Source organism: Neopelma chrysocephalum, unplaced genomic scaffold, assembly GCF_003984885.1.
Source record: "Neopelma chrysocephalum unplaced genomic scaffold, ASM398488v2 Primary Assembly neopelma1_96688, whole genome shotgun sequence".
Lineage (NCBI taxonomy): Eukaryota > Metazoa > Chordata > Aves > Passeriformes > Pipridae > Neopelma > Neopelma chrysocephalum.
In genome coordinates, this window is record NW_020925333.1 from 1277733 (window position 1) to 1294204 (window position 16472).

Consider the following 16472-nt stretch of genomic DNA (forward strand, 5'->3'; position numbering starts at 1 on the left):
ATGCCTACATAATAATTAATAACCAGTTGAACAAACATTACAGACAATATCGTACTATATATTACCCAGTTATTATACTACCTTTAAAAAAACAGATGTGATTTTAATCTGGCATCTCATTCACATTAAATTTAAATGGGGATATGAATAGAAATGGGATAAAACAGTTTTCCTGCATTTTCTTAAAATTAGGTAACATGGGTAGATAATTGATAATTCAACTATCAAAACTTACTACATATTTTAATTTATGGTATGGCTGGGATTTTAGAAACTATAAACAACATCAATTGTACTTCATTCAGTCTCACAGTTCAAAGTGAGAGTATCTTAAAAGAATTTTGAAACATAAGAATTTCACTTTCCCTCCATTAAGACCCCAAAAAAAGAATACCAGATATTCAAAATATGCATATATGAGAGATTACAGTTCATTGTTGGAGGGGAATGGAGATGAACGTCGCAGAAGAACCTACACTGAGTAAACAGAACTGAACTATGTGACAATGACAGGAAGCTTTTTATATATATATATATATGGGGTTTATATGCATATATATATATTTATATAATATATAGTGTATACACACACACAATCCTTTTACCTTTATCTTGCACTTCTTTTGAAAATCGCTCCCTTTCAATAGCTGATTCACGTTCTATCCGCTCAATTTCAGCCAATGCATCCAATTCTACTTCATCATATGACGTTATAGCTCCTTGTTGCGAAACCTGTTGCTGTGTCTGTACCACAGGAGTTTGAGGTTGTTTTGCAGCAACTGAAGTGTTCTGTTGTAAAACAGGCACTTGTTGTGCCTGAAGGAAAGCTGTCTGTTCATGCTGCGGCAAACACTGAGCAGCGTTTAGTGGGCGGTTAACATCCTGTGGAGTAACGGGTGTTTTAGAAGTCTGTCCTGGGTACTGCACATTAAAAGGAATATCACTCTCTGACACACTGCTGTTTTCCAAACCAGAAAGCATATCATCCTGCTGGTCCATATCCGAAGATCTTACACGAGAGAGTCTTAATGTAAGCTTAGTGGAGTCCTTGGAAGGAGAACTAATGATATCATACATTGCAGCTTTTTCAGTCTGGTCTTTTTCATCCTTGCCTAACTTCATTTTCTTTTGTTTCTTTTGCTTTCTTTCTGGAGAATCTAACAATATGTCTGGGGGAACATCTCTAGGTGATGAATAAGGTGGAGGCTGAGATTGTTGGATTAAAGGTTGTCTTGATCCTAGAATAATAATTCAGAAAAACTGAACAGTTATGTTGTTTCATGTTTATATAAAAACACACTAAATATAACCTACATAATGTTAATGTGTATTTCTACATATAACTGTGATCACAAAAGGTCTAAATAAGATTGGTAGGAAGTACATCATTGCTAGATCAAGATGCAATCCAGATAGTTGCAGTATATTTCCTAGGAATTTTAGCAGTCCATTGCAGGTAGAGAAAGGATCATTTCAGAGAAGATGGAACAAAAAAACCCACCACCAAAAAGAATAAATAAAAATAGTACCTAAGGTTCAGAATATCAACTATTAGAAAATGGTCAATGAAGCAAGTTGACTACAGAAAAAAGGAAAGATCAAAAAGATTCTTAATAAGGTCTGGTGACGAAGACTTAATGATCAGTGTTGACACATTAGTCATTTCAGCCACACATTTTTAATTAAAAAAAATTCAAAACATACACAACCTCCTTAACTTGGATTCTGACAATTCATTTTGAACTTTTTTAAAATCTATTTTAGGTAAACTCATTCCTACCTCCCCTACTCATTACTATGTAGAAAACACTAATTGTCTTAAGGCATTTTTCTACCATTCCCTCCCTTATCTCCCTCCTCCCTCCTTTTTTTAGTTTATGAATATTTGTTTCTCTGTACTCTCTTTTCAGGATTTGAGTGTATCTATAGAAATTTTTAAAAGACATTTTTAATTAAATACATTCTCCAATTAAGCACATTCAAAGTTTTTGTTCCTCAAACTAATCAGGTCCCCATAACTGTTAGCCTAGAAAAAAAGGTCTGAAAAACAGAACTGTTCAACCTGTCCCAATTGCAACTTTGAGCTATATTTTTGGCTTAAAAAGAAATAGTAGAAGAGAGGACACAGAGTCTCCTCTTCTTGAAGCAACAATTCAGATTCCATTCATTCATTGGGGAATACTGATTTTTGGAAAGCAGTGACTGAAATTACTGTTATTCTGGTCAGGTCATCATGGTCAGTACTGCAAATAACAACCGAAAATTAACTGGAATACAGGTCCCCATGTGCTTCATTCAAGAAACACCACTAAACAGGAAAGTAGTTTTATTCTGCAGCTTAAATTTCTACTAGATATTTTTAGAAATACTAAGAATCATTAAGCAATGTACTGACCTGTAGATGAAAAAACAGAATGGGTATCTCTACCAAAGCTTCAATTCGCAGGAAAAGTGTGCTTTTACTGATGACTTCTTTGCACAGGCTGCTATACTTACTTTGCCCCCCTAGTACATTCTGTAAAAAATCCTATAATTTCTGTATGGATTACATGGGTTTAACTTAATCCTTCTTGGCCATCAGCAATAACTCCATATTGTGACAATAACATCTGTAATGTCAGAAAACCCTACTTTGACTCACTCCGATTCTCAAACTCTTTCTACTATTCCACTTCCCCCTCTCAAATCAGATACCACACTCAACCAAAGTTGTGGCTACACCCTAAGATCTCTCACTTGCTTTTCACCACAGATTCCTATTTGTGTGATGCTCCTCCCCCCAGCTGCCATTTCTTTTGGTAATTTACAAGATTGTCTTAGTGTAATGTGTAGCAGAAATCACCAGCTACTAATTTCTTTTATGGTAATGACTACCACTCAGGAAATACAAGCTGCAGGGTAATTTCTACAAATAGTAGAGGCAGCTCAGAACTTTTCAATAAGATATTGCTGACATACTAATCTTGAATTATCTCAAATAAATACTTTTAAAGTTGCAACCATGGGATATTTACTGTTTTTCACACTTACACTTCTAAAGAGGCACAGACTTGATTCTCCCTTGTCCTAAACTTCTAAGTAAATCTGACAAAGTTGTTCTGATTTGGTATTAATTTGGTATTTGTCATGTTGAAAAATAACACTGTAGCAATAGATAAGGTGATTCTTTTTGAGTACACTTGAGGAGGTCAGAAGGATTTCAGTGCATTCCATTGAACATACTTAGAATCCAGCAAATGAAGAAACAAAAGTAAAGTTTTGCCTCTCCTAGGCAGCACTACGAATAGGTATTTGAAAATATCTTCCTTCTGAAGGAAATTCCTGAAAGGTTTTGATAGTAAGGCCTATAAGCTGCATTTAAGAGAACATACTCTACCAATAACTTCACATATTTCTTAGACATTTAATGATGGTTAAGCCCCTGACAACAAGAAGGCTTAGAAGCTACAATATGAATGTATTGAGGTGAAAAGAAACTGAAAAATACGAAGCATTCTCTAACAGTTTCAGTCTACCACAAACATTAGCAGTGCTGAACAGGTATCACACAATGAACACGTACCACATGCTATGCAATGCTAAGACTTCAGACAAAAGCCAACAGTGTGCCCAGGTGGCCAAGAAGGCCAAAGGCATCCTGGCTTATATCAGCCATAGTGTGGCCAGCAGGGCCAGCAATTATTGTCCCCCGTTTACTGGGCACTGGTGAGGCTGCACCTTGAACACTCTGTCCAGCTGTGGGCGCTCAGTACGAGAAGGACAGGTACTGTAGTTTGTCCAGAGAAGGGCAATAGAGCTGGGGAAGGGTCTGGAGCACAAGTTCTCTAAGGAGTGGCTGAGGGAGCTGGGGTTGTTTAGTCTGGAGAAAACAGGGGACCTTATCGCTCTCTAAAACTACCTGAACGGATGTCGTAGCCTGCAAAGGGTCAGTCTCTTCTCCCAGGTAACAAGGGACAGGACAAGAGGAAATGGCCTCAAGCTGCACCAGGGGAGGTTTAGGTTGGACATCAGGAAGAATTTCTTCACTGAAAGGGTTGTTAAGCATTGGAATGGGTTGCCCAGGGAGTCACCATGGAGTCACCATCCCTGGAGGTATTCAAGAAACAACTGGATGTGGTTCTTGGTGGTATTGTTTAGCTGACAGGGTGGTATTCAGTCAAAGGTTGGACCTGATGATCTTGGAGGTCTTTTCCAACCTTAATGACTCTATGAAAATACCAATTATAAAGAGAGAGTTTTGTCTATTAATGTTGGAGTCGGTCTGGAGTAATTCCTATGGGAGAAGTCTTGGCCATTATATGTCTGAGAACAAAGATGTTTCAAGACTTGCTGACAACAGAAGAAATTTTAAGGAATACACAGACAGACAGTTATGACTGTATACTGAACCAGTCGAGATTCCAGCATTGAGAAGATTTGTTCTACAAAATGCTGTCAGTGTAGTAAATAATAGGAAGATCTTCAGAAATTATCTTCGGGAATGAACCAAACTTCAGAATATTCTTTTAGAACAGAGAAATATGTAGGCAACTTTTTAGTCTAAATTTAGGGCTGGGTGGCAAATCAGGAGAAAAAAAATTCTGACCTTCTATAGTTGATTTTCCACAGTATCATTAAAAGAACTTTGTGCAATTTCTTTTTATATGGCAGGAATATGTACAGCTTGCGAAATAAAAGGAGGTTCTCCACTGATTCAGGAAGGTCATTGTACCATTACTGAACAGTAAATACTAGGAGTCAACCACATAACACCAAATGTAGCCAAAAGCAGGTAACATCATAGGAAATGAGGCTCTACAGAGAACAAACACAACCATCAACAGTATCTCCCTAGTCTTTCAGAAACAGTCTTCCTGACCACCCATGATAATCCTGGGACTGGTTCTCTATATTTATTAGTTTTTCCATGGATTCCTAGTAGTAGATGGTTCTGAGTATGGAAAAAGTTTTATCAACTGCTGTAGCAACTTGTAAACACCTTTTTTCTGTGACCCTTGACTGATATCAAATCCTGTAAAATGCAATCAACTATAAAAAGAATTTCATTGCCATTGACAGTGCCTTAGCCTTCTTTAAAATGTAAAGTTTCAAAACCACTTTTTGTTTGTTTACCCCTGGAATGGTTCACTCACTCATTGGGCATCAGTAACTTGGATAGCAAACAAATAAGCTCCTGTCCAGGAGACCTCACATATCACCGACATCTCCACCTTATGGTTTTTGTCTGCACACCTTCTAATCACACCACAGTACTCACATCTTATTTAAGCATTCATGACACTTTCTCTGATCATCTCTAAGCCTCTTCAGGTCACTTGCCTTTCAAAGATGATGCATCAAAGTCACACGACTGATCACACTCTTCGTTGTGATCCATATGGTGAAAAAACAACTATTAAGGTTACCAGGAACTTAGGACTCACATACAGAATTTTAAAAAATCATTAGCTTTCTACTTGTACAATAACAACTTCCAAAGGGTCACAAAAGGTAGTATCTTCATATTCCTTTAATTCCCTTGCAGACAAAAGCTCTCAGATGTTGACAGAAAGTCTTTCACTCATCCCACATCCTCTTTTGCCAGAAGTATCATTCCCTAAGCATGAAAGCTGAAGAAACTGCTACAGAAGAAATGAAGACTAACGTCTAACACTCAGTTCATAACAAAGTGAAGAGAAACTTCAGGAACATTCAAGTGCTACACCTTTTTTAATCCTTAGGAAAGTGATCCTCAAGACTCCTGGAACATTATTTAAATGGGTACCAAATTGGTGCATAAACCTGGACGCTACATTCCAGACATTTTACTGGAAAAGTCTTTGGAAATAGAGGCTTTAGGAAATGCTTATGTGTTACATGTTAATTATTAAGATTTCAGATATGAGTAATTATATTGTAAGTAACTTCCTAGAGGCAGAAGTTGGAGAAGAAGAGAACCAGAGCATCTATACTGTATTCACAATGATGTTTGTCTGTTGGAAAAGCTCCAAACCTTGTGATGACAGGATCTGAGGAACTCACTAATGCCAACAGATTTTAACAGACTACAGGTACAATGTGTAAATGGAAGCGTCTCATTCTGGTTTAATTTAACATGATCCTATCTACCAATTTCACATAAATGGAATACTTTCGTGAAAATGGGATCAGACAAGTTCACCCTGGAACTCTGGCTAATCAATCTTGGAATTGGTAATAATCACCGTGGGAATTTGTGCCTCCAGCAGATTCAAAAAGGAAAAAACAGTCTCTTCAAAAGCGTGGTAAAGGTCTGCCCAGAGTATAATACATAGTCTGTATGATTTAAGTATATACTAGCAGAACAATTTCTCTGTAAGCATTGAGATAATAAAGAAGCAGTATTCCAAAATTAATTTGTTAAGAATAGGTATCATCAAATCCAAATAATTTTATCCCATTAAGCAGTAGGTCTTGTGGCTTAAAGAGAACTGAGTGCTGTATCTGGACTTTAGCAAGGCATTCAGTATAGCTTTTCATAGTAATTTCACTAACAAGCTGAGAAGTATAATCTAGACAAAAACTTGCTGTTGCAGTATACCCTACCGTGAAACTTTTCCATACACTGTCAATTGTTCTTAGTAAAAATGGATGAAGAGAGTATATGGGAACAAGTGCAGCTCTCCAGAGCACCGTCACAAGAACAGTAGTTTAAAGTATTTAATTTTAATAACTTCTTATGCAACAGAATTAGAGAATATTTTATTAATCTGAAGATCATTATTGCTTTTGTAGTCTTTGAGAGGCCCATCACTGCTTTGAAAAACAGAATCAAAAGGGTTTTTTTACTAATTTGAGTAACTTTTTGAAAAAAAAGAAGTTCAGTGAGAAAAAGCACAAACTTCTTATTCATCTGTGAATTGTGAAAACACAAAAGGAAGATAGATAAGCTTACAGAAAGGCAGTAGTATGTTTAAAACAACTTGCAATATAAATCTAAGCTATCAGAAAAGAGCAGCTATACTCTCATACACAACAGTAGTACCACATAAAGTTGCCTCCAGCACTTTTCTGACTACTCATCCTTCTAAGCCTTCAAATAGACTTATATCTATGACTTGGGGCAGTAAAACATCAAGACAAAGTAGATTAATTAGAATTCAGTTAAAAACATCAAAGACAATTAGAAGCTCAGAAATGATGACTTAAGTAAAGGTAACAGAAAGACACCGAGCTGTTCAATTCATAGATTAGATTAGTGCAAGACATGATAATGATGCTACGAAAAAAGGATAAGAAAAGGATGTGTTTTTCCTTGCCTACTGGAAAGAAGTCAAGAAGTCTTATGCCTAACTGCAACAAAATGATTCATGCTAAGCATTAGGAGAAAAGCTTTCTAGCACTAAGAATTTAAACAGCTTGCATGGCAAAACTGAGGAAACTCCACTACTGACATTTTAAAATATATGGAAGTTACTGGGAGCAATACTGGTACAGCTCAGCCAACATGCATGTAAGAAGATGGCAAGTCCCCAAGTCCTTTCCTGCAGTATTTTCTAAAATCCTAGAATCTTCCTCTGGAAATATTCCTAAGTTTTACACCAGATATGATGGAATTATTACTTATTTTGATTAACAGGCAACGTTCACATTCATTTACAAAGGCCATAACTTAATTTAAAATCCAAACATAAAGGGATAGCATATGAGACAGACAAAGAACATGCATTTGAGACGTTTTTAGGAACAGACTGCATTTACTTTACAATAGTTTTCAGGGAAGAATCTCACGAAAAACTCAGCTTTGGCTGTTCTAGCTTAGAATGGCTGTATTCAGAAGCCTCCTTGCATAAAAAAAATAAGACATAAAGAAAGAAACAGGAATTAATGTTTACTTCAACTGTATCAGAAAAAAATCCTTGAATAAATTTCTTCTGCCTTTCTTTTGAAAGAGAGAGGGTAAGATGCTCATTTTTCTTAACAAGTACCTTTGAGAGCACTACAGATTTGAGAAGATTCATAATTCTTCTTGTTACCACTACACATTCAGAAACCAAGTGTAGTGGAATCTCTCTGGAGAAGTCTTATAAAGTCCTAAGAAAACAAAAGTAACCTTTCCAAATTATTTGGAAAGTAATCAAATACCCATTAACAATTTCTGGAGGGAATACAATTAATTTCTGGTAAAAAGTGCAAAATCTCATATTTGGGTTGTTGATAGTCCTTACAGATGTTTTCCTAGGTGTTTAGGAAACCGTATGGAAACAGGCCTGTAAATCATATGAACACTCCTCTTTGGAAAGCAATGGACTAAAAACATTGTGGAAGGTTTTCATTACAGAGACCTTTAAAAGTTGTCTCAAAAAAAAAATTAAAAAATTAAAAAAGTAAAATAAAATTTGAGGTTCCAGAGCAGTAGGAAAGTTGAACAAATGGACAAAGGATTCTGATGAGTAATCAATCTTCAGTAATGGAATACACTGGATATTTTATGAGACCAACAAAAGGAAAATACTCCAGAATAATTCCACATAAATTAATTAATAGTAATATTTTTTTTTTTAAAAAGTGGATGTGGCAACAGATGATAGCATGAAAGCAGACCCATTATGTATTTTGCATAGTTAAAAGCAAAAAAATTTACATTAAAAATATGGAATAAAAACCAGCTTGGAACTACTAGATAAAAATTCAGCTGCTCTGGTACCTTTACTGGAGCAAAAGTGAAGCAAAGCATTCTCTAACAGTGAAGTTTTACTCCACTAATTAAGTGAATAACCAACCGAAAACCAAATATAAGTCCTGCCATCTCCCAAATATTTGCCTAGGTTGCAAAAAAAGCTCTTCTTCATTCATATTCTGTCAAACAGACAACTACATTAAGTGTGAAGGTAATTCAAGACTCTCTCCAAGTCTCCAGAAGTTCTTGCTACTTCCATGTCAAAAGTACAGAAATGCAGTCTGTACCCATATCTTCACTAAACGTCTCAAGTTTCTATGTCATACAAGAAAGTTTAGATATTATAACATCCTTCCTGAGATCCCTCTCTGATTATGACTGGTTATGCTTAGTGCCATTCTTTTTGTCCTCTCTGACAGACCATTAAGTATTTTGCTAATTTTTTTTATCAAAGTTTGTGGCCTGCCAACCAAACTTTCAAGGGCTAATGAGAGTAGCAAAAAGCTCAGCATAGATACTTGTTGTTTGTTCATCACTGGAAAATTTATCAGCCCAACTTTCACTAGAAATCATAGGCCAAAAATTCACTGTAGGAGATCCCATGTTCTTGATAACACTGTAACTATTCACACCTCTTCCATACACTTCTAGAACACTAGATTAGAGGAAGTAAGTGCCTGGCAAAATTCTTGCAGCATCAAGAACTGGTTCTCTCAATCAGGGTTCATTGATTTCTTTAAGAAGGCAAAATGGTAACACCATTAGTAGCAGTATTTCAACTGAGTAATTTATCAGTGGGAAAAGTAAAGCTAACATACAGGTAAATAAATCAAAAGGCTTCTCTTGCACTTTTTCCGTCCCTCTAATGCTGAAACATTACAATCTGAACTGTACAATCAGATTGTTTGCAGAAATAATCTGAAAATGTATCCCTTCAAAACTGGGTTCTGAGACAGCCAATTGAAACAGCAGCAACTTTAACCCAAAAATAATTCAAGCATTATTCTGACTGGGTGGTAATCATATATCTGAGTGGAAGTAGCTTAGATCCACAACATTGTTAAACCCATAAGCTTGACACAGAGCGAAAAGTAACCACATTTAGTCTTCACCATTTATACAAGTCTTACAACAAATCCTTTTGCACAAGACCTCCTGAAATACTCATGTTGCTGGCATCCCATACACATACTTCTCACTTGCCACTTGAGCCACAGGGTAATTCAGTTAAGAAGGCAACTCAGGAGATCTTTAGTTCATCCTTGTGCTCAAAGCACATTATGCTGGGCTTTATTCAATCTGATCCTTAAAACCTCCAAAGGCAGAAAATTCACAGATTCTCTGGGCAACCTTTTCCACTGCTTGACTGTCTCGAGAGCGAAAAAGCTTTTCCTAAGACCTAGTTAGATCTCCCATTCAAGTTTGAGTCTGTTGTATCTCATCCTTCCTCCACAACACTGAAAAACCTGACTCAAGTCTTCCTGAGAATCTCCTCACAGACATGGGAAGGCTGTCCTAAGGTCCACCCCTGCCAAAGATGTCTATTATCCAGCTGCATAATACCTTCATCTTCTTTGTAATCTCCCTCATGCCCTGTTCTCCCTGTCAGGGTTAAAGAGAACAAAGCATTGTTTCATCTTTCAACTACTGCCATGTAAATATATAAGCACTGAAAAAGAAAATTAGCAAGAATATGTCCAAACCCCTACCTTGACAAGTGGATTTTGGCATAAAGAATAACTTTGAAGAGATTTTTTTCTCTTCCCCCTCAACTGACATACAGTTCATCTTATTCCTTCTCCACAGCTAAGGTTTTCAGGCTTCATTTATGCTATGTATCTTGAGTTCATTGAACTACTTTTATTTTCGTGTTTTTAAAATTTCGTGATTGTAATTAAGACAAGTGTTGCATATTAAAACACTTTTGAGCTGGTTAAGAGTTCAATACTCGTAATGCTGCCTTTAAAATATTTCTTATGCAGAGCAAGTGAAGCGGTTCATATAAAGCATTTAATCCATCCTCATATTGGAAAGGATTTTAAATCCTTCTGTCCTCCGTGAATTTGAGCGTTAGTTTGAAGGATGATTAGTTAATTTTCAGACCATCAGAAATTTCTTCTGGATCAGGGCCCAAAATAATTTTGCATCCAAAACACAATGACATAGTCTTTAGCATAATTTGAAAACAGAACTCAGGAGAAAAAACTAAATACCTCTTTACAATCTCTGTTCTTTGAAAATGGGAAAAATAAATGGAGATATATAGGACTTCTAGACTACCTTTAAGGGTTCCATCACCTCCAGCTGGAGAGCAGACTGACTGTGGTGACCTCAAGGAAAAAGACGCAGCATTCCTTATTGAAGGATCGCCATCCTAAAGTGACAATGACAAAAAATTAACATTATGAACATGAACATCTGTTACAAACTGAAACTAGTACATGTACTGATAAAATGGGTTGGACAAAACAGCATACAAGAAATAAAAGCAAAATATTTCTTTACATTGAAATCTTTCTAATTTAGACTGATATCAGACTACTATAAAAGCAATACTCCATAGCACAATCAGCCCTAAAACGAATCTATAACCAGAATATGCACCCACAAATAAATCTTTGTATGTAAATCTATGTATAAATCTTCTAACTAGGATAAGCACTTTGGTTTACTTAAGATTCCATTTAGAACTTTTTGTTGCAAGCACTCATAGTAAAGAGTTGAAGAGCAGATACATGACCTCTGTACAGTACCACTTGAAAGAAACTGAGTATAAAATGCAGATTTTTAATACAAACTCATCACTTTTTCAGTTAACTTAGCCTTACAACTTACCTAGAAAGCCATCTTGCTTTTATGGTTCAATAAATTAATATTAGACAAGCTTACACAAAGTATTAATACTATACAAATATTATACAAATTAATCTACATCCTCCAGCCTACAAACCTCAGGACTGAACAAAATCTCTAGCATTCCCACTATAGCACCTGAAATAGTCTTGTATAAAACACAACTGGAGCAACTTTAGCTTGTTTTTGCCTGTCTCAAGAGTTAAATAGGAAATAACTCAAGGGCAATGCAAAGCACTTCCCCAACCTGCTCCAATTCAAGTAATAATTTCTGACAAACCGATTCATAATGTAATACTAATTGCAAAGTAATGATGTCCATGCTCTACTTTTAGCAATGTAAACATGTCTTTTTACCCCCACACCATTCTAAAATCAAATATGGACCTCACTATTCCAATTTCCATTCAGAATTTTACATGGGTTTTTCCAAAGCTTTCACGGAGCCCTCTGCTGGTCATGAGTATTCTCATTCTCAGTGCCCTAAATACATTTCAACTATAGAACAGTATTACCCATTTTAAGCACTGGTTTTTATACATCATCTACAGGAATTTTTTGGGAAAGAACAAACTAACAACCCCTAATAATAATTACTTCTATAATTATAAACAAATCGCAAAAAGTGCATTCTTTCAAAGGGTACAGTCATACAAAGGAAGAAGTTCCAATAGGCAGTTTTTTCACATAACCTTTTCTCTTTTTTATTTTTTTTTAACAGATCTGAATTGTCTGTCTGATAAATACTTTTTATCCTTTTGACCAATTTCAACCCAATTAATAGAATGCCAGAAGGTTCAACTGTAATTATGTTTTTATGTGTCTGAATGAAAAAAATCCAGCAGCCAGTAGTAAGTTAGAAAGCTAAATCAGTATTTCAAGGAGACAGAAGCCTGCAGAGGTGAGCAACTACACACTCCCTCTGACTATGGCCAAACAGCCAAAGTCTGTGTGGGCATTCATAGACTGGACCATGACCAAGCTATGCCTTGTGAAGGTGTAGTTGACACTGCTCGTGGAAAAGGAAAGAGTTTGAAATTTATGGAGTAAAAGGGATTACACCTCAAAGAACACAAATCTGTGAGAAATCAGATTCCATCTGTTTCACCATCCATGAGCATTTAAAATTATATTAGAATTCTTTTTCTTTCCTATCACAGCACAATAAACCTAAAACTTACAATGTGGCATTAATTACACCTATTTTTGCAACAGTGCTTGCAAAAAGACTTGTTGCCTCATACGAGGAAACTCTCACGGGCAAAGAAATCTAATATTCAGATCCTGCACAATAAAATGAACTGCATATTAAATTTATATGATATTATTCTAAGTCAAACTGAATTAATATTCCATTGAGTTACTCACTTTTCTCCTACACTGAAATCATGGAACTGATTTCTTTCTTCAAACTGACTTTTCTTTGACTTGTAATAAATCTCAAAAAACCCTCCAAAGTATTGAAAAATAAGCTTAGTAACTTCTTAGCAGGTATGTTTTATTAGGACAGGACAGGTTCTTTAACCATGATTGTCAAGGACACAGACAAAATCAACTTCTACTAAAATAACTAAACAGACTAACTAAGTAGATGACCTTTTGGGTACAGATGCCATTCCTACCATAGCTGACAAATTTTCAGAAATGTGCATTTACAGACTCCTAATTTGGAGCTTCACCAAATGATGAATTATATTTTAGGAATGCTCTCAAGTTTATAAAAAAATTGTCCTTAAATTGAAAGTATGTTTAGTGAGGCTTCAAGGGTACACTTACTGATTTTACAGACTCATACACTGAAAATACACAATGTTCTGTAACTATTAACTTTTTTAAAGCATCAAAGTACTAAAACAAATAAAAGTAATCAAAGCTTCTAAGTTTTATGATTCTTATAATCCTCATTCACAAAGATCTTCTCCAAAGAAGAAAAGGCTGCAACATTATGATTCATCATCATCATCATCTTATTATTAATACATCGATGCAAAACTTTAATCCAAACTCTTCAAACTGTTTTCTGCATGATAGCTTCTAATATCAGCTTTTAAAGGTGTAATTACAAATAAAACACATGCAGCACATATGCACCACTATAAAAGTGCACAAAAGGATAAAAGTGCAAGTTTAAAATGTTTACTACTCTTCATGTTTAGTATTTCTCTAATTAGAGCAATCATTGAGGGTGTACTCTGTTTTCATAGTCTGTCCATTTTGAAAGAGTTTCACATCTAAGTTTTCATGAATTAGGATGTGGTTGCATTGCTTGGACCACAAAATTAAGGATGAATGTTTTTAAATACTTAGTTCTAAAAATTATTAAATTAATCATCCTAATATGAAAGCTTTCCAAAAACATCTGCCTTAATTGTTAACTATGTTCTGTTAACTGTCTTAACAAAACCAAGATCTTTTGATAATGTGCCCTTAACACAGTTGGAGGGATATATGTGCATTTAATGCCAAGAATAGCTTCCTACTTTGAAGAAGTTGCATTAATTAAGTAGATAGAAAAACATCTGATGACTTGTGTTTATGAGAGATTCTTTCATTACAACACTCTCTTAAGATACTACTTCTTAGCAAATATTTTTAATCAACATAATTGTTACATTTAAGAGAAAAGCAAGATGAATAATAAAACTAATAACTCTTTTGGAGCTCTACACCAAAAGATAAGGGATAAGGGATTTAAGGAGTCTAGTATTAATAGCACACTTTTGCTTCCACAAGCTAGTTTAGAAAGATAAGACTTGCCCACACATATGATCATAAAAAAAGGCCTGCTTCCTGCTTCTTGCCAGGTTTAGATAAAAAAAATAAAATTTGGTGCTCTCCATTTATGATCTTTTAAGAGACTGTGTGCCAAACGTGCAAAGAAGAATCCCAACCAACTTCATCCAAAGGGTGAGATGCTTATGAAGAAGAAAATCAATCAGTAGTTCAAAAGAAAAAATGTGAGAAAAATGTGGGCCTTTTTTCCTTTAGATTCAAAATTTCAGAAGAAATTTCTCCCACACAAAACAAAGTCACTAAGAGAAAGCATCTTTCAAAGAAACCAGGCCATAAAAGCATGTAAGAGAACACTAAGAAAAAAATCTCCATAGAATTCTTGCCCTTGACAACACCACTATATTATCCAACAGATTAGTCAAATTGACAGTTGCAGTGTTCTCTAGAGACATAAATTAACTACACACCTATTTAGAATCTAGTATTGTTTGCCTTAAGATATTACTACAATATTTAGAGACACTCTAGGATATCTTTAAAATTAGCTCACATATCAGATTATGTGAAGATTTTTTATTTCCTAATTTCATCAGAATAAATGTAACAAACAGTTTCAAAGGAAACAGAGATCCAGAAAAAATTAAATCTCACATACTAAAGTTGCATGGTTGAGTGTACACATCTGAAACTGAAATATATCTTCAGTGGTTTTATACATCAACAATGTCATAAAATATCTGATCTCTAAGTCAGCTATAAAGGTACTTGCTTTATCAAAGTAAATATTTGCTTTATCATAATAAACTGATTTAGGTAACATACATCACTACTTAGTCTGTGCACCATCTGTAGGTAGTCTTCATTTGAGCCATGTCTAGAATTATCAGCATGATGATTAGCTGAATTTCCAGACAACTGGCTCGAAACTTTATTTTCATGGAGATTCCTCATCCCAGCTGTGACAATGGGACTGGATACAGAAGCTAAAATACAAAAAAATATAAGTAACTATACTGGCACATTCACACACCTGTTAACTCTTTAAAAGTTTCAGAGAAAACACCCTAACAGTGGATATTAATAAGTTGGATGCAAGAAGTCTGGAATCTGAACAAGAATCCAATGTTTTAATTGAATCCTTTTGCCACAAATACCTTAATCAAAAATAGATATCTAAGATTGTTCAAGAGGATTTAATCTCCAAAATTCCATATAGAGATTAGCCAAGTTTCTCTCCACATCTATTCTAATTACAGTCAGTATCTTCCCTACTGATTACAGAAAACTTTCTATACTTCTATAGAATTTGCATTCACTACCTTGTAACTTCCAAGGTATTCATGAGACATACAATATTACATACAGAACAGCTACATATATTCATTATAATGCTAAACTTAAAGAAAAAATTATTTAAAAGAATCCAATGAGAATTCTACTTACCAATCAAAAAATGCCCTAGATACTTTAGCACTGTTCATGTGTTCAAGAGTGTTTTTAGAAAAGGGAAGAACAAAGAAATCTATTCGTTGTGAAGGTCATCTTTGCCAGTTACTGCATACCTTGAGCATAATTCTACCCAATTTAGAGTTAATCTGGTACACACTAAAAAGGGTTGGTAAGGCTAAATAAGCTGCCAGCAAAACTTACATTACATTGGTAAAAGTGAGGTTTTCACTAGTACAGACAAGTGATGCTCACAATTAACAAATATAAGCTTTCGGTTTGTTTTCACTTTTTCTATTGTCATGTGTATATGACAACCATGCAAAATGGGTGTAAATAAGGGAGCATTGCAACATGAATATGTGTTTTAACTGTTCTTCTTCACTTTTATTTATTTGCTTTTTAAACAAAGTATATACTACCACTCTTTACAGCCAGGAAAGTAAAGCCTAAATATACCTGCCTCAAAGATTTGCATTAAGCATGTGACTCCTTCAAAGGAGTTATGAAATGTACTTCAAAGCCATGAAATGTACTCATGAAAGTAAAGGTGACATGAGATAGTGGAATAAAACAAACATAAGAGACTTACCTTGCTGCATCTGAGGATGTGGTGTGTAACTTGGAGGGTGTGAATACGGCATGTATCCCGCAGGGCTTTGAGGAGCATATGGACTAGGCACTGGACTGTTCTGTTGTGCCAAAAATCTGTTACCAGAGCTTGTCTGTGGTGGCACAAACCGGCTAAAAATAAAAAAAATTTCATAAAAACAAGTTTTTAAAAGTTGGAAAAGCAAATTTA

General features: G+C 35.2%; 1 protein-coding gene across 5 annotated transcripts in view; it reads right to left on the bottom strand.

The window, feature by feature from the left end:
• Positions 1-16472, bottom strand: part of NIPBL (NIPBL, cohesin loading factor) — a 164104-nt gene that overhangs the window by 69936 nt on the left and 77696 nt on the right. For 4 of the 5 annotated variants that reach the window (XM_027709181.1, XM_027709176.1, XM_027709177.1 and 1 more), the window contains 4 exons: positions 16263-16414; positions 15047-15207; positions 10919-11012; positions 606-1238 (listed from right to left, as the gene is read on the bottom strand). In XM_027709181.1, the coding sequence (XP_027564982.1) occupies positions 606-1238; positions 10919-11012; positions 15047-15207; positions 16263-16414 (1040 nt within the window). The remainder of the gene's footprint in view (positions 1-605; positions 1239-10918; positions 11013-15046; positions 15208-16262; positions 16415-16472) is intronic. The other variant, XM_027709179.1, reaches the window with a different exon arrangement.